General features: G+C 40.9%; 1 protein-coding gene across 1 annotated transcript in view; it reads left to right on the top strand.

Moving 5' to 3' along the window:
- The window catches only part of IQGAP1 (IQ motif containing GTPase activating protein 1), an 81500-nt gene that overhangs the window by 53257 nt on the left and 9957 nt on the right, over positions 1-18286 (top strand). Inside the window, exons 16-31 of the mRNA XM_086756915.1 lie at positions 3454-3544; positions 5485-5652; positions 5990-6132; positions 6475-6645; positions 7832-7915; positions 8014-8085; positions 8207-8276; positions 8696-8904; positions 9900-10055; positions 10212-10375; positions 11569-11793; positions 13062-13202; positions 13295-13379; positions 15751-15983; positions 16769-16901; positions 17260-17362. Coding sequence (XP_086613041.1) covers positions 3454-3544; positions 5485-5652; positions 5990-6132; positions 6475-6645; positions 7832-7915; positions 8014-8085; positions 8207-8276; positions 8696-8904; positions 9900-10055; positions 10212-10375; positions 11569-11793; positions 13062-13202; positions 13295-13379; positions 15751-15983; positions 16769-16901; positions 17260-17362 — 2248 coding nt within the window. The remainder of the gene's footprint in view (positions 1-3453; positions 3545-5484; positions 5653-5989; positions 6133-6474; positions 6646-7831; positions 7916-8013; positions 8086-8206; positions 8277-8695; positions 8905-9899; positions 10056-10211; positions 10376-11568; positions 11794-13061; positions 13203-13294; positions 13380-15750; positions 15984-16768; positions 16902-17259; positions 17363-18286) is intronic.

Here is an 18286-nt window from a genome sequence, read left to right as displayed (position 1 = left end):
GAGGGTGAAAGTGTGTGTATGCAACTGATTTTTGGGGAGTGTGTATGGGATACTGATTTTTTTTTTTTCTCATCTGTTTAAAAAGAAGTATGACACATCTCTGCTTTCAGTGGCTAGAGAGTGTTTTGTTTTGTTTGTTTTTTCCTGCTGTGGAGCTCATTGCCATAATATGAATGCAGACTTTTGCGTAGAGACTAAGATCTAGATTGTGTTGAACACCAATTTTTTTTTTTTTTTTTTTGACTAAAGGTAAAGCTGTATAATGGCAACAGCTCAAAACTGTATGCATTTCTGATTAAAATCATTAAGCAGCTTCTCCAAAGGCCCTGAAAGGGTTAATGTTCCTCAGGAACCCATTTTGTGCTGAAGCATTTCCTTCCGCTGAGTCAGAATGAAATAATGAACTCCTTTTAGTGTATGCTTAAGCTTGTGCCAGGCCCTGCTGGTAGCTTCTCAGTTGGCCTGAATTTGCCTTATTTAGGCATATGTTCAGTTTAGGGCTCCTCCCGGCAGCATGACAGGGATTTCAGAAGTTGAAAGATCATATTATGAAGTAATATTGTGGGGAAAGTAGTCACTGTCTGAAGTCACCTGTTACTTACTAACAAGTGATTTCTGTACCTTGGGGCTGGGAGGGGTTGTAGTTCACCACAAGACGTTGTTCAGTTGGTTACGTGAATGGGACCACTGCATGGTGCGTGTTTCTCATCTGGTGAGTAGAGAGATAGAAAAGCGATAGGCCCTGTAGTATGCTACACTGTGTACTTTCCAGAAAGCCTGCAACAGTAAATCTGTAGAAGAGCATGGGATGGTTTTGGTAGTCTTTGGGTTGCCTTCTGCTGGTAGAGATACAGTAGAGGAAGTTGTTCCATGGACTATTCTCCCCTACTCCCTTGAGAGGAATTTCACTGTTGCTGGTACTCCCATGGAATATAGAATCATAGAATGGTTAGGGTTGGAAGGGACCTTTAAAGGCCATCTAGTCCAACCTCCCTTGCAAGGAGCAGGAGCATCTTCAACCAGATCAGGTTGCTCAGAGCCACATCCAGCCTGCCCTTGAATGTTTCCAGGGATGGGGCATTCACCACCTCTCTGGGCAACCTGTGCCAGTGCTCCACCACCCTCATTGTATTCTTTTGGGGGAATATGCCATTTTTACAGTTTTGCGTCTGACCACATTGGGCAAACCTCTGTCAAATTGTTTGTCATTTGCAACCAATCACATGTGTCTGTGGGTGGTTATTTAGGTATGAGAATATTCATGTATACAATTTAAGGTGTGTTTGCTGGTGCACGTTACCTTTTGTTTGTGTGGCATACTGTTGTCTTGTCTCTGTTCTATTAAGTATTTCTAGACTACCTTGCATCTTTTTCAAATGTAGACAATAATACACATCAGGGAAATCCACCTTTGCTCCTTAGCACTGTTTACAGCTGGACTGGGCCACCCATCATTACATCCCCATCTTTTTAGTGGTGTCTTTTTTAGAATCATAGAATGGTTAGGATTGGAAGGAACCTTCAAAGGTCATCTAGTCCAACCCCCCTGCAAGGAGCAGGGGCATCTTCAACCAGATCAGGTTGCTCAGAGCCCCATCCAACCTGGCCTGGGATGTTTCCAGGGATGTGGAGCATCCACCGCCTCTCTGGGCAACCTGTGCCAGTGCTCCACCACCCTCATTGTAAAAAATTTTTTCTTAATATCCAATCTAAATCTACCTCCCTCTATTTTAAAACCATTACCCCTCGTCCTGTCACAACAGGCCCTACTGAAGAGTCTCTCCCCATCTTTCCTGTAGCCCCCTTTAGATACTGGAAGGCCACTATAAGGTCTCCCCAGAGTCTCCTCTTCTCCAGGCTGAACGGCCCCAACTCTCTCAGCCTGTCCTCACAGGAGAGGTGCTCCAGCCCTCTCATCATCTTTGTGGCCTCCTCTGGACCTTCTCCAGCTGTTGGGGGCTCCAGAACTGGATGCAGTACTCCAGGTAGGGTCTCACCAGAGCAGAGCAGAGGAGCAGATTCCCCTCCCTTGAATTGCTGATCATGCCTCTTTTGATGCAGCGCAGGATGTGGTTGGCCTTCTGGGCTGCAAGGGCGCATTGTTGGCTCATGTTGAGCTTCTCATCCACCGTCACTCCCAAGTCCCTCTCCTCAGGGCTGCTCTCAATCCATTCTCCGCCTAGCCTGTATTTGTGCCTGGGATTGCCCCGACCTATGTGCAGGGCCTTGCACTTGGCCTGGTTGAACTTCATGAGATTGGCACGGGCCCACCTCTCCAGCCTGTCAAGAAGGTCCCTCTGGATGGCATCCCTTCTCTCCAGCATGTCGACCACACCACACAGCTTGGTGTATATCTGGGCTTTCAAATGAAATCTGCCTGTGAAAGACATGTTAGTCTCTTGAACGAAATGTCGTTAAGTATGTCAGTTTCAGACTCACCAAAACAGTGGGAAAAATGTGGAGGGCGTGTAAGGCAATAGTCATTTTCAGTCTGGCCCTAAAGCTCTTGAACACTGTAAACAGTGGCTCTTTTGTGCATTGTGGTTATTATTCCATACCAGAAGTAAAAGTTTCATGTGTTCTGTTTGTATGACAAGAGTTGTCAGAGGCGTGGCACTTGGGCCTTGGCATTTCTTTCAGTAGTTGCCTACAGGAAGCAGCAGTGGGTGTGGGGAGAAGATATGCTTGGCAACTACTGGATCATCGTTCTTTGGGGCTTGCTAAACACTTGTCTCTCTCCTGTTCTCAAATTCCTGCATGTAACAGTAGTTTATTGTATTTCCTCAAATCCCAGACAAAATACAGGATACTGTGTAATCACTGTTCCTTGACAAGCAATCTGTTAAAACAAAGGCTTGAAACATGGCTTTGCCTGTTGCGCGTGTACACCCAACCGCAATATGTACACCACTTTTTGGTTTGCTGGTTTGTACAGGCTTGTGAACTTTTGTGGACAGGGACAAGAACAGCCTGATGTGGCATTATCTCAGATATCTGAGAGTTTTTAGCTTCTACACGCAAATGTGCATCAGTGGCTTTTTGTTCTCAGAACTCTTTGTAGCCATGTTCTGTTGCAGGACTAACTTGTGTTCCTGGTAAGTCGTGTGCTTTTAGCAAGTACACCTTTAGGACTAACCGGTATCGAGTCCTTGGCCTTGTGTTTTCTTTGCTTATCAGAGTGATTCCTATTGACAGAATTTCTTCTTTGTTCTGTTTCCTGAGAAGAGTTTTTGACTGGGAGGAGATATTGAGTCTGGTAATGCCATAGTAGTCTCTGCTAGTCAGAAATGCTGGTGTTTGAGCCAATTGGAAAGAGTGATAATCCTTCTTCTTCCCTCTGATATGGAAAGTTACTATATTGGCTATTGTTGAGTACAGGTTATTTTACTTTGCAGAAATAGCGATACGTTTCTCCTCACACTGTGTATATTTTTCTTATCATATTCTCATCAGGACACACAGGATGAAACAGCTGTACTTTGGTTAGATGAAATTCAGGATGGGATTCATAGGGCTAACAAGGACACAGAGGAGTCTGAGAGATGTAAGTATTGTTGCACAATATTGCAATGAATCCCCATTATCAACCAAATACTGGTTACTTCAGGAAGGGTTGTGAGCTAGAAATGTCACATAAATGTGGCAAAGGAAATCAAATGCAGTTATGTGCTTCTGGTGTAGCAATCTTTCTTTTAGGAGTTAATGTCAAATTCTTCAAATATTGAATTTCCTATCTTTTGGGGGAATATGCCATTTTTACAGTTTTGCGTCTGACCACATTGGGCAAACCTCTGTCAAATTGTTTGTCATTTGCAACCAATCACATGTGTCTGTGGGTGGTTATTTAGGTATGAGAATATTCATGTATACAATTTAAGGTGTGTTTGCTGGTGCACGTTACCTTTTGTTTGTGTGGCATACTGTTGTCTTGTCTCTGTTCTATTAAGTATTTCTAGACTACCTTGCATCTTTTTCAAATGTAGACAATAATACACATCAGGGAAATCCACCTTTGCTCCTTAGCACTGTTTACAGCTGGACTGGGCCACCCATCATTACATCCCCATCTTTTTAGTGGTGTCTTTTTTAGAATCATAGAATGGTTAGGATTGGAAGGAACCTTCAAAGGTCATCTAGTCCAACCCCCCTGCAAGGAGCAGGGGCATCTTCAACCAGATCAGGTTGCTCAGAGCCCCATCCAACCTGGCCTGGGATGTTTCCAGGGATGTGGAGCATCCACCGCCTCTCTGGGCAACCTGTGCCAGTGCTCCACCACCCTCATTGTAAAAAATTTTTTCTTAATATCCAATCTAAATCTACCTCCCTCTATTTTAAAACCATTACCCCTCGTCCTGTCACAACAGGCCCTACTGAAGAGTCTCTCCCCATCTTTCCTGTAGCCCCCTTTAGATACTGGAAGGCCGCTCTAAGGTCTCCCTGGAGCCTCCTCTTCTCCAGGCTGAACAGCCCCAACTCTCTCAGCCTGTCCTCACAGGAGAGGTGCTCCAGCCCTCTCATCGTCTTTGTGGCCTCCTCTGGATGTGCTCCAACTGGTCCATGTCCTTCTTATGTTGGGGGCTCCAGAATTGGATGCGGTACTCCAGGTAGGGTCTCGGCAGAGCAGAGGAGCAGAATCACTTCCCTTGACTTGCTGATCATGCCTCTTTTGATGCAGCCCAGGGTGTGGTTGGCCTTCTGGGCTGCAAGGGTGCATTGTTGGCTCGTGTTGAGCTTCTCATCCACCATCACTCCCAAGTCCCTCTCCTCAGGGCTGCTCTCGATCCATTCTCCACCCAGCCTGTATTTGTGCTTGGGATTGCCACAAGATCTTCAGACAGCTTAGTTATCCATGTATGAACAGACATTTTTGTAGTCTTACCTAGTGCTGAAAATTACTGTATTTTGTGTGCTGTGTCAGTGCAATTCCTGTGCTTCCCTGAGTGTCTGTATTTGAGTTGCAGTTCTGGAGTAGCCCTGGAATGATGTGTTATTTTTCCTCTTCCTCTACCGCCTGTCTTTTCCCAGTCAGGTTTTTTACTTGTTTACAGACTACTCCATACTTTTTTCACTAGGAACGAGTGGTACTAGTTGTTGAAAAGGCCCCTTTTGAGTTGTGACTGGCTGTGCCAGAAGAAACTAACTTAACCAAAATGAATGTCAGAGTAGAGCTAAAACATTGTTTGTTGTTGAGAAGTATTGGTGGTAAATCAGCACTGTACTGGGACTTGCAGCACACATATTATGTGCTGTGAGGTGCGGTGCCACATGTGGTTGGACACTATACTGAAGAGGCCTCTATACTGCAAGTTGTCTGGTTGTTTTAATTTATATTTTGTATTTACAGACACTTAAATATTTGTATGTATACACACCCCCCCCCAAGTGTGTGTTCATGTTGCCTTGCTCTATTCTGTCATTCTGTGTTTGCTGTGAGTCACTGAGCCCCTGAATGCCAAGTTAACCTGCTTCCTTGTGTTATCAAAGTCTCCTTAGGAATTCTGGCCATTAATGAAGCAGTAGACCATGGTGATGTTAGCCAGACCCTGAGTGCCTTGCGTTCACTGGATGTTGGGCTATATGGAGTCACTCCAGAATGTGCTGAGACATACCAGCGAGAGCTGTCGGAAGTCAAGAGAAGAAAAATGGCAGCAGGTGAAGCTCAAGTAGCCAACTGTTAGTGAAATAAATTCAAGATTATTGCATGTGGAGTTGAAACTAGAGGTAACAAAGCCTCTGGGAGAAGTCTGGTGTTACGGGTGACAACTGTGGATGCTTTATGAACTAAGATTTAAAAAATAAAAATGAATAGTAGAATATGTTGTGTTTAGGCGGCTATCATATGAGGTCATTAGGAATGTGGAAACGTTCCTTCTCTTGCTTGGAGGAAAGAGCATCTGTATGTGTGAATTTCCTAATTGTAACACTTGTATGCAGGAAAGAGAAGATACTTGCCTGTTTATGAGACTTACATTGCAGTTTCTGCTCTTAGGAGGCGATGGCAGTGAATGGGTGAAACACTGGGTGAGAGGAGGCTATCATTATTATCATAACCTGCAGACCAAAGAGGGAGGATGGGATGAACCAGCGGAATTTGTGCAAAATGAGACGCAGCTGTCACGGGAGGAGATACAGGTAGGGTAGATAACACATACTCTTTCTGAAAAGTTTATGTTCCTACCATTCCCATCCTTAACACAGCTCCAAAAGAGAATGCTTCAATGCCATGGTCGTGTTAACAAGCTTAGTAACTCGCTTATTTTTCCAAGCATTATCAGATTGTATGTGTCAAAACTCGTCCCATTTTAGAAAAACTTGTCCTGTCTGTAGAAGGGTACAGGACCATGGTGTTGCCGTTTATTGAACGGCAACTTGGAAGTTTCTTGTAAGCACAATATGGAAAGCTGATGTAACATCCTGTTTCTTGTATCTCCATTCTCTTTTTCTGGTCTTCTTCCTACCATAATTTCAATCCAGAGCACCATATCTGGAGTCACTGCGGCATACAACCGAGAGCAGTTGTGGCTGGCCAATGAGAACCTGATTATGAAACTTCAGGCTTGCTGTCGAGGATATCTTGTTCGCCAGGAATTCAACTCAAGAATGAATTTTTTGAAGAAACAGGTTCCAGCAATCACTTGCATTCAGGTAATGATATCCTTTAATGGTGTTTGAAATTTTTACTCTGCAATGCAATTGTTTTCTATACACAAGCTTATTAACAGATATATATTTTTTTTCAATTCAAACAGTTACAGCACACAATTGTTTTCACCTCATTTTGCAAATTGTCTAAAGGCATTTCCGTCTCCCAAAGAGTTTCGGTATATTATTTACTTTTCCATATCGTATCCAACTTTTCCATATCATATCTAATCAATAAAGTCTTCTCGGGGAGAATATGAGAGGGAAAAACTTATTTGAAGAAGCTTTACCTTTCCTTTTAGTATCAGATTCAGTGTTTTGGGAATAGGGGAACATGAAGTATGTTATATGTCTTTATGGTGATAATACCATGTGATGAATTACTGCCACAATTCCTCATGAATTGACGAGAAACAACATGGTTTTCAGTATTTCTGAGTAAGATTCTTCTTCTCTTCAAATTTGTCCAGGGATTTGGAGGATTAAGGACTTGAAAGAGATGGTGGGATAATTCAGCATGAGGTTGGGTGCATTTACAGAACAATGAAAAACATCTTTCTCCAGACTTATAACTGACCTGTGTGCAAATGAAATAGATGCTTTGCACCCTGTTACTGCTTTATTACTTGAGCAGTATATGTGTGTTTGTTGCTGCCTAAGTAGCACACTCTCTGCTTGTGTATTTTAAAAAAAACAAACCCCACACAACAAAACTCCCAAAACCATTTCCAGCTCATTAAAATAACATTCTCTCCCTTTTAGTGGGGAGACAACACTTTTAGTGTAGTCCATACCCTTGCCTAACCTCTGTTCCAAGTGTCAGTAGTGGCAAGTCTGCTCGGAAGGCTTATAATGTTACATCACTGTTTGCGCCAGCAGCAGCATCTAATGCCTGATCCTCATGTAGAACAGTTTCTGTCAGCTTGACTATTTAGCAATATCCTTCGTCTCTTAACTGTGCTTCAGAAGGCCCAGGCTCTTCATGGGGTAATTTCAAGTCTGTCATGATTACGGTTGGTGAAATAGTTAATGCTTCATACTATATATCTCTTGAATAAGACAAGCACATATTGCATTTTATTTAGCCAAAAGGGTAGTTGGAAGCTGAGGAGCAGAAAAAGCCTCAGATTTGTAGTTGCTGCTCTTTAATTGGAAAAGTAAAGTTAGTGCGCCTGATTTCTGTTTTCAGTCCCAGTGGCGTGGCTACAAGCAGAGGAAGGCATATCAAATCCGTTTGGATTATCTGCGAGCACAAAAGGACCAAGTGGTGAAGGTAGTGAAGGCTCCCTGCTAACTTCTTTGGTAAATCTGTTGGATTGTGAATGTTGTAGGAAAGGTTTTTATCTGAATATTTTGGTTACTTTTCTATAGATTCAGTCAATGACCAGGATGTATCAAGCCAGAAAACGTTATAGAGATCGTCTACAGTATTTCAGAAACCACGTAAGAGGCCATCTTATTAAATGAATTTGGTCCCTGACTTTCGTACTCTTTCCAGAATGCGGTCAAGCGTTTGGTGGTTTTTGTATTTTTTTTTCTTTCTTTTTTTTTTTTTAAATCCTAGATAAATGATGTTATAAAAATTCAAGCCTTTATCCGAGCAAACAAAGCACGAGAGGACTACAAAACCCTCAGTAAGTATAGACAAGAGGATAAAACGGATGTGCCTCGAACGTCTGTTTGCGAGGGATGATCTGTAACATCAAGACAGTTTTGAGGTGCGATTGGGATGGAGTTGGTAGGGCAGTACGGAGGGTAGGTAGTTTTTGAGGCTGAAGGAGAACTTGATTCCAGCTATTGCTTTTGCTGATGAAAAATAGAACCGTAGCTTTGCAGTTCACTTTGGCAGTGTGGACTACCCAAGATTGATACTGACTTCATTCTTTACTGTTTGCTTCTCTTGTGATTTTTCTCAAGAAATTCAAAATGTCAAACTGTTTAGACATGGTGGTATTAATTTTATTCTGGCTACTCTTTGATGTGCAGCTTAAACATAGATAAGGCATATATTTACTTCTATTTCCTGTCCTGATGCTTTCTTGCCTATTTTTAGTTAATGATGAAAACCCCCCTATGGCTGTGGTTCGGAAATTTGTCCACTTGCTTGACCAGAGTGACCAAGATTTTCAGGAGGAGCTTGAGCTAATGAAACTGCGTGAGGAGGTTGTAACCTTGATCCGATCCAATCAGCAACTGGAAAATGACCTCAATCTCATGGACATCAAAATTGGACTGCTAGTGAAAAACAAAATTACATTGCAGGTAGGAAATGTGCTGATGGGAGACCAACTGCAGATTGAACTGAGTGATGTGGTAGATAGTGTGGAGAGCTCCTGGCTGTGGATGCCACTTGCTCAGGCCCAGCAGAAAACGTTGCCTCAGACTTTACTTCCAGTACGTTCTTACTCTGTTCCACTAATTTAGTATGTATCCCTAGAAACAAAAACTAGGAGGAGAATAAACAAGATCTGAAGCTAACAAACACCAGGCTATCTTGACCTAGTGAATGCAACAGATTATATGTTTGAAGGCTTGAGAACTCTGTTTTGTTGCTCCTTTGTGGTTAAACAAGTGACGCCCCACAAGCTTGCAGCAAGGGGAGTGATGTAGGAGGCAGGAGACAGCTCATGCCACTTGGTATTTGTTGGTTAAAGGGGGTCTCTTCTATTACTTGGCTGGCATGATCAATTTTACCCAAAAAAAAAGCTCTTGCTGACAGGCACTGCCTTTTCTTCAAGCTGAAGTTCTGATCAGCTTTTCATTTGGTCCTGGATGACACTAGGGCTCCTCCCAGTGTAAAATCTCAATGGGTGTAGTGAAATTAATCCTGAAAGGAGGTTACAGCTTTTGGGGTTGTGCCTGCTGTGAAAAGTGCCCTTGCTGTCGGAGTATGTGGAGGTAGTGAGCTAGCTGAGTACGAAACAAGGGTTTAAGGTTTAAGGCTTTAAGGTTTTAAGCTCAGCTTAAAAGGAAAACATTCAGGATACATCCAGCTTCAATAGTAATTGCTACCAAGCGTGACTAAGCCTTCTAGGCTTTTGGACAAATCAGGAAGTCAAGGACAAAGCAGAACATGTACTTCCAGTTAGATAAATTGCTGCCATAGCAAATAATGCTTCACTTTAATAGCCCCACTCTTACCTTGACGCTGCCTTTCCATGTACAAGGGAAGCGAGCTCTCAGATGCAACTGTCTTCCAATATTGCCTGTTTCCAAATACTTAGAGCGGAATCTGTCTCTGTATTCTTTCTTTTCAGGATGTTGTTTCTCATAGCAAAAAACTTACAAAGAAGAACAAGGAACAGCTCTCTGACATGATGATGCTGAACAAACAAAGGGGAGGTTTGAAAGCTTTGAGCAAAGAGAAAAGAGAAAAGTTGGAAGCCTATCAGCATCTGTTCTACTTACTTCAGGTAAGCAGCTTCTAATGCTGCGCGGTAACCTCTTGTCATAGAGACTTACATGTCTTGGCACAACCTTTGCTTATGCACTGTAGTTTTGAGCCACCATAGTTCTTAGTGACACTAGCCTGTGTGGACATGCACACTAAATTTGTCTTGTTGTTGTAGACTAACCCAACCTACTTGGCCAAGCTGATTTTTCAGATGCCTCAAAACAAATCCACAAAGTTCATGGATTCTGTCATCTTCACACTGTATAACTATGCATCCAATCAAAGAGAGGAGTACCTGTTGTTGCGGCTTTTCCAAACAGCATTGCAGGAAGAGATCAAGTACGTGGTAGCATATGGCACATTCTTGCTGCTGCATCAATTTTGGCAGTTTCTCAAATTGAGGCAGTTTTCGCGTTATATCTCATGCTAATATGTGGATAATGGTAAACTGTCCCTTCGTTGTCCTCCTCCCATTTTCTGTCTGTTCTTAATGTAGTCTAAAGGAAGTGTCAAGTATGTCCATTGGGGATGAGGTCTTTTTACTTCAGTCAAGACTTTTCTCCTTAACACAACAGCTAGTTTTAATCTGATGCAAAGTCTTCTTAAAAATCAGTCTAATCTCAATTCTCTGGTGTCTGGTTTTAAATACCTCCAACAAACTGCAAACTCAGGCTTTACAAGTCAGGGAGAGCGAACTAACACTAAGGTCTCTGGATTTCCAAAAGCTGATGAGGAAACTAAAATGGAGAGGCTTTATTGTTTGACATTGCTGTTTACTATCAGTATTAGGGGATTTGCCTGTCCTGAGGCATGTTTTGTTTGATTGATTGGGCCTTAGGAACTTGGCATTAAGTGACTTCAGTTCTTTACAATGCAGAGCTGCACAGCTTGCTGTGGAGAAGAACGTGCAACAAGATTTTTGAGAAACTATCTTTAAGCATTTTTTGTAGTGCTTTTTAAGCATGAAGATGGTGTATGCCCTGAAACAAATAACTTCTAAAAGAGATTTTCCCCCTGCCCGCCTCACTTAAATTTGTGCTTGGAATAGTAGTCCAGGGAAACGTAGATGCTTCAATATCTGCTGCCGTATTTCGAATAGCAGTGTACTAGGAGTGGCTTTTCTTGTCGATTGCTTGTTTTCTTATTTTAAATATGGGAATAAACCTACTGTTCTTTTTCTTGTCTACATAAACCATGCTCTGTTTCCTTTGTATTTTTTAATTGTGCCCTCAAATAGAATGTATAGTTGGATTTGCATTAATTGTTGTCAGGATGACTACTGGCAGGTTGCACTGGAATTCCCAAGCAGAGGTCAAAAGTTTCTTGCCTTATCTGTCTTGAGAAGTGTTCCAGTATTGTTCTTATACAGTGTTGTAGTTTATTGGTGTATTGAGATTTTAGTACAAATCCATCATCTGTTTTGTGGAGGTAATGCTCTTTAACAATTTGTTTTATGCCAACAAATTTATCTAAAGCTGGCAGAATTTTGTGTACCTCATACTTCATATAGATTTTTTTTTTTTCCTCTTCAGATCAAAAGTAGACCAAATACATGAAATTGTGACTGGGAATCCTACTGTTATTAAAATGGTGGTAAGTTTCAACCGTGGTGCCCGTGGTCAGAATGCCCTGAGGCAGATCCTGGCACCGGTTGTGAAGGAAATCATCGATGACAAATCACTCAATATCAAAACTGATCCGGTGGATATTTACAAGTCTTGGGTTAACCAGATGGAGTCTCAAACTGGCGAGGCAAGGTATGGGAGCTGTTACTGCTGTGGTTTTTTTAGACATTGTTCAGGTGCTTTGTGCTGCTTGGTTAATCATTCCAAACCATCCTTGGCTTCACTGCATGCATCTGTCCAGCTGATACCAGCTTTTCCATCTCTTCAAGATGGCTTTCATCTGAGAGTTCCAAAGATCATAGTCTGGTGGTGGTGTTGAGGGTATTGAATGGGAATCTCATTAGGAGATGAAAGAAGAACGGCTCTTTGGTGTTTGCCTATGTTGATTTGATAATTAGCTATGAGATGCCCTCTAACCTAAAAGAAATCAGAGTAAGAAAAAGCATTTGGGAGTCAGTTCTGTGTCAGTCTCTGTTCATGTCATATGTAGCTCGTACAAACATAGGTACTATTTGCCTCGTTTGCTGCAGGAAAAGCACGACATTGCAGTTTAGTCCTAACGTCTTTCTAATTAATATCAACCACTGATGACAATTGGATTGTGCTAGATGGTTTTGTATCAGTCTGATTTCTTTTTCTTCCAGTGCATGTGATATGCTAGAACTTGCGGTTTCTATTGTGTTAGTGTGGTTTTGGTTTTTTTAACATACTAAAAAAAAAAAAGGTGAAAAAACCAAAAGCCATACAGATTAGTAAGTTTCCTTATTCAAAGCAATCCACAGTTATATGTCTTTCTGTATGCCTGGTTCAGAATTCTGGATGTGTTAAAAATGCAGGAGATGTGTGTTCAGGTCATTTATATGAGATTTAGGAGACACTTTTATGAATTATCCAATTCATCTGTCTTCACTGGAATACTATGCAGTAATTTCAGCTGGTGGAGAAAACGTAACTACTCATTTGGCACTGCTTCCCACCAATAGCATGTTGCATTGATTTTTTGGATGCTGTTCTAGCTTCTGGCTCGTGTCCAAGCTTTTAATAATCTTAACATTCAAATGTGTAGCTTGCTTTTTCACCAATTTATTTTGCAGCCTGAAGTACTGCTGCATGTCACGCAGATGGCACTTTTTAGTCTAGTGTGCTTGTGTGTGTGCTGTAAAAAAGGTACGGTTTTGAGTTAGCTGGGCTTTTTCTCATGGTTGCCATTGCAAGGGAGACTAGAGGAAGTAAAAGCAAGAAGTCTTCACCTCTTCCAGTGCCTAGAAGTTTAATTGAAGGCAGTGCACAGCTCTTGGCAGCCAAGTAAATATAAGCTTGTTTCTGTGCCGAGCTAGAAATTCCTGAGATATGCTAGCCTGAGGAATACTCATCTTCAGCTGTTTGACTTTTTCAAATAGCAAACTGCCATATGATGTTACACCTGAACAAGCTCTAAGTCACGATGAAGTGAGGATGCGCCTGGATGCCTCAATCAGAAACATGAGGACGGTGACAGACAAGTTCCTGTCTGCCATTGTTAGTTCAGTGGACAAAATACCGTGAGTCTGGTATACTAGAGTATTATCCCTGAGGAGTTGTTGGTGGGTTCATGCTTGCAGCAGTCTTACTTCCCCTTTTCTTTCTCTTGAAGTTACGGAATGCGTTTCATTGCCAAGGTTCTAAAAGACTCCCTGCATGAGAAGTTTCCAGATGCTGGCGAGGATGAGCTTCTGAAGGTGAGGATCTGAACACCTTTGAAAATAATTTTCAGCCAAATTGGCTCTGGCAAGCACATCTCATTCTTCTCCTTTGTTGACTGTATGTCTACAGAGGAGTGCATGTAAACCTATATAAATCTTATTTATTTAGTTCTATGGATAGAAAACGTTTCATATTGGACTTTTCGTTGTTAGCTTCATATACATTACCTGAGATGTAATACATTGTTCAGAAGGAGGTATCCTGTTGCTTCTGCTTTGCTTTTAATATCTTGGGCGTTTGGTCCTTTAGGTTTCTTGACTTGGGGTACTCTTGCTCCTAGAAAGTAAACCTTTTTTTTGCTGGTATGATCACAGACAGCTGCTCCTTTCTTAAAGAGACAATGTCAAGTTAAAAAGTCTGTATGCAAAATTCTGATATTCGTAATTCCCCTTTCTGTACCACTCTAGGATATTTTGACAGCAACATGTAGAGAGTCGCTTTCCATGATGTCTGGTCAGTTTTGTATTTTGCATTTCAGTAGGCCTGGAGAACGAAAAGGATCCTAATAGTAGGCACTCTCAGATGAGTATAGCTTTGGGGTTTTCCTTGACATTTCTTTGGTTTTATGGCTTTTGGCAATTGTGAAGGCCTTTATGTCCATAAATGCTTTGCTTGTTAATAAAACAAAGTTTGAGTCTTAGAATACTTGACAACGTCTCTTTAAACTTCTCTGCCTCTGCTTCATTACAAAATAATTACCAATTTGAATGCTGTTTTCTTCTCTCTTCTAGTTCTGTGCTTTCCCATTCTGAGACATCGATTCTTTCTATGCAGGTGAATTAATTTCTTCCATCTGTAAATTTAGGTGGAAAACTGCAGTTTTTGTTAATCCTCGTGGAAACAATGTAACTAACTGTCCACATGAAAGGCAAAAGTGCAGTTGTGCTCAATGACTACTCATAGTTTTTTTTGTTTGTTTGTTTTGTTTGTTTTTTTTTTTTTTTAGCAACCAAAGCTACCCATATAATATATACTATTCTTCTGCCTTGCCTCCCCCCAAGTTTGTAAGTTATTAATGCAGTTTCTTTCGCAGATATGTTTTCTTGTTACTGGTTGTAAACAGCTTTGACTGTGTCATCCCACGACATAATCTGTGAGAGTACAGTTTGCATGAAACGGTTGACAAAATCGTGACCTTGCTGAAAGCAGTTAATGATTTCTGAGGGTACTCGGCAATGGATAGATTTTTCTTCTTTTTTTTTTTTTTTTTTTTTTTTTTTTTTTCTTCTCTTCTTCTCCCCCCTCTCTGTTTTCGGCCGTTTGTTCAGACTCCAATCTCTTCCAAGCATTTAAGTCACGTGGCAAGTAGATGAAGCCAAGATTCAGTGACCTGGCCCTCTGCAAATTCCTGTGAACTACCAGAAAATACTAGAGCATGCGGTGTGAAAACTGTCACTTTACATCAGCATGTTGGGTTAATTCCTTTTCGTTGCTGGAATTTCTTTTGGCAAAATACCAAATACAGTTTTAAAGTATGTATGTGAGCATATGGATAATGTGACATCTTTATTTTTGGTTCCTTGACATTTATTGCTGCTCACGTTTGACTTAGTAAATTTGATTTTGAAGCATCAGATGACATTCATCTTCTGTACTTCTGATTTTCTTACCTCTGGGTTAAATGGTTTCTCAGTTGCTCTTGCTAACTTTTAACTGGGAGTCTGTGCCTGAAAATGTTGCTTGCTTATTGAAGAATTATTCTGAAAGACAAAAGGACTTTGGAGAAGGAACGGAAAGTAGTTTCCTCAGTATAGCTCCTTGGTGTGCCATGCTTCTACACCATTTTTTGCTTTTTTGGAGATGGTGGCTAATTCTGCACGCTTCTCTAAGAATTAGCTGTTGTTCCATATTGAAACTGCATTACTGGGTTTCTTTGTACCATGTTCTGCCCCCTGTTAGACCAACTCAATTATGTTTAGTTCTCCTGATAGATTATCTCATGCTTTTATGAGAAGTCCACTGGTAACTTGTAGTATCTCTTGTGTGTACATTTTTATAAGTTAAAGTTTTACATCTTTATGCATAGAAATATTTGTTGCTGTATTGTCCTGAGACTAGTAGTGCTGAGTCTTCCCTGTTTGTGTTGACTGTCTTATTGTGTCTTACTGGTTTGGGTGGGGTTTTTTTGTGGTTTTTTTTTTTTGTTTGTTTGTTTGTTTTTTTTTTTTTGCACACTGTAGATTCTAATATGTGTTTGTATACAGCAGCACCTTTATATTGGAAGGGGCCTCTGGCTTACAAGAAAATTATTTATCAAAGCACAATCAGAGTACTTTTAAATGAAATTCAATTGGGTCCTGTACCATTGTTTCTTGACGTGTTTCTTCTCTACTCAACTTTTCCCAGATTGTTGGCAACTTACTCTATTATCGCTACATGAATCCGGCCATTGTTGCACCAGATGCATTTGACATCATTGATCTTTCAGCTGGAGGTCAGCTGACCACGGATCAACGCAGAAACCTCGGTTCCATTGCAAAGATGTTGCAGCATGCTGCATCCAATAAGATGTTCATGGGAGACAATGCACACCTAAGCATCATTAATGAATACCTATCGCAGTCATACCAGAAATTCAGGTAGAAGACCTTAGCTAATTAAGTTGGGAAGTTTGGCAGAGGATAACATTGCATGTAAAATGGGATAATGATAAATTTGAGATATAATAAATTCTATCTCTGTCAAATACATGGTCTGTTGAAAATAAGACATTACATTCCAGACTGCCATAAGCATCAGTGACAATGGCAGATAAAATATGTACCTGGAATTTATGAACAATATGTTCCATGCTAATGAGGTTGCAAAGTCAAATATTTTGACCTGGGAGTTTGCAGAAGAAAGGTTGCTTTTGCACATGTTTATTGTGATACTTTGGATGTGGACAACTGGAATGGACATACATTCTTCTACCCAATCCTGGCACCACATCAAAACCCAGTGGTGCTCAAGAATAAAGCAGGTTGTCATTTATTTGTTCATATAGTTGCAGTAAGGTTTTGTTCAAGAATTGTCACCTTATAGCTCTTGTCTTTTGGAAGAAAGAAAACCAGACATTGCTGGGAGCAAGGGGTGTTACTGCAGTGAAGGCAGGAGGATGTGTGAACGAAGTCACTGGAGCCATAGACCAGTCCTGTGAATGCTGAAAACGAGCCAATGTCAACATGGCTGATATCAGTAATCTAATTTAGTAGGTTACTTCTGATGTGTTAAACTAAAGGTGAAAAACTGTGGTTTTTCATAATGTACCATAGTTTAAAGAAGAGAGACTATGCTTGGGATTGTCGTGGGGAGTTAATGCTCTTGGTACACCACGTGACACTGAGTCGTACTGATTCTTCTTTTTGCCTCCTTTTTTCTGAAGGCGTTTTTTCCAGGCTGCCTGTGAGGTTCCTGAATTGCAGGATAAATTTAATATTGATGAATATTCTGACTTGGTGACTCTCACTAAACCAGTTATTTATATTTCTATTGGTGAAATCATCAATACACACACTGTAAGTATACGTCAGTCACAGTTCGTGTAAGCACTCCTTATAAGCAGTGCTTACAAAGAAAATGCTGCTTCTGGCTGAAACGCAAAGTTACTAGTTATAAAACTGAAAGTTGTCTTTTGATTGTAGTGTGCAAGAGCTTGTCGGTTTATAGAATTAATTGATTTGCTTGTGGCTTCTCTTTAAGTTTCTTTTGAAAGTATTTGAGTATGTGATAATGGCACAGCTTTGAATATTGATATTGCTGCTTTGGAGTTCAGTGAAATAAGATCTTTTTCTAAAAGATACCAGCTCAAAGTAATGTAATTTTACTGTTGAGAAAGGGATGTGCAATTAACAAATGTTCTTTCTGTTCATCTAGTTGCTCTTAGACCATCAAGATGCAATTGCTCCTGAGCACAATGATCCAATTCACGAGCTGCTGGATGATCTTGGAGAGGTTCCTACAATTGAGTCCTTAATAGGTGGTCTGGTTTATTGTACTTAAGCAGCATGTGATATTACCTTAAATGATTTCAAGTGCAGTGAGGAAACTATCTAAGGAATCATCACAGGTTGTTTGGGAGGATGCTCTCTAAAAAGCAGCAGCAAATTTGTTCTGGTGTATTCCCTCTGACTGCAGAATTTGTTACTCTTTAAAAAACAGTAGTTCTTTCTCTTCTCCTCCCCACGCCCCTCACCTCACCCAACTCCAGAAGTTTCTAGAAGACAGGTGGATATTTCGACATATTTTTTTTGCTCTGTTACACTGGAGCCGTTTCTGTGTGTGTGTGTGTCTGTCGCAGCTTGTTTGCAAAGATCTGTCCTCCCTTCTGGAGATCTGCATGCATTCCTTTCAGAGCGGGGGAATAAGTGTGTTAAATGACATGTGTTCCTGCAGGGATCTTTGGCATATAACTATTGAAAAAATTGCCAAATAACTTTTTTTTCCCCTCCTTTAACATTTTTTTTTTCTGTACGTTAAGAATTTTATCCTCTTCTGACTGAGGGAAGAAGGAACTTACTTTACTAATCTGTGAAAGTTTTCTAAAAAACTGAGTCACGGTTTGCTGCTTCAGGATATAACAAACACTGGAAAGTTGCACAAGCGTCTCTCCTTCCTTGGTTTCTATGTTGCAGCTATTTGAAGTGTGAAATCTAGTGTGTCAGGGTGGGCCACAGTTTTTGGAGAGGATGCTTTGGCAGCAAAATGCTTGTCTTGATGTTGCTTGGTGAGAAAAATTGTTAGCACATTTTCTTCCAAGCACTAGCAAAGAACAGAACATAAGAAGTGTTATCTGAGTGAACCTAGATCTTGGGTTTAACTAGAACTTACCTTCCTTCCCCATTTCATTTCTCCTGTGTGCCTTGTATTGATGTGGTTAATATATCAGAGTTCAATCTTTCTG

Source organism: Chlamydotis macqueenii, chromosome 12 (genome assembly GCF_036417535.1).
Source record: "Chlamydotis macqueenii isolate bChlMac1 chromosome 12, bChlMac1.mat, whole genome shotgun sequence".
In the NCBI taxonomy this organism is placed as follows: Eukaryota; Metazoa; Chordata; class Aves; order Otidiformes; family Otididae; genus Chlamydotis; species Chlamydotis macqueenii.
The sequence above is the reverse complement of the archived record's forward strand: the minus strand, read 5'-3'. Positions and strand labels throughout refer to the sequence as shown.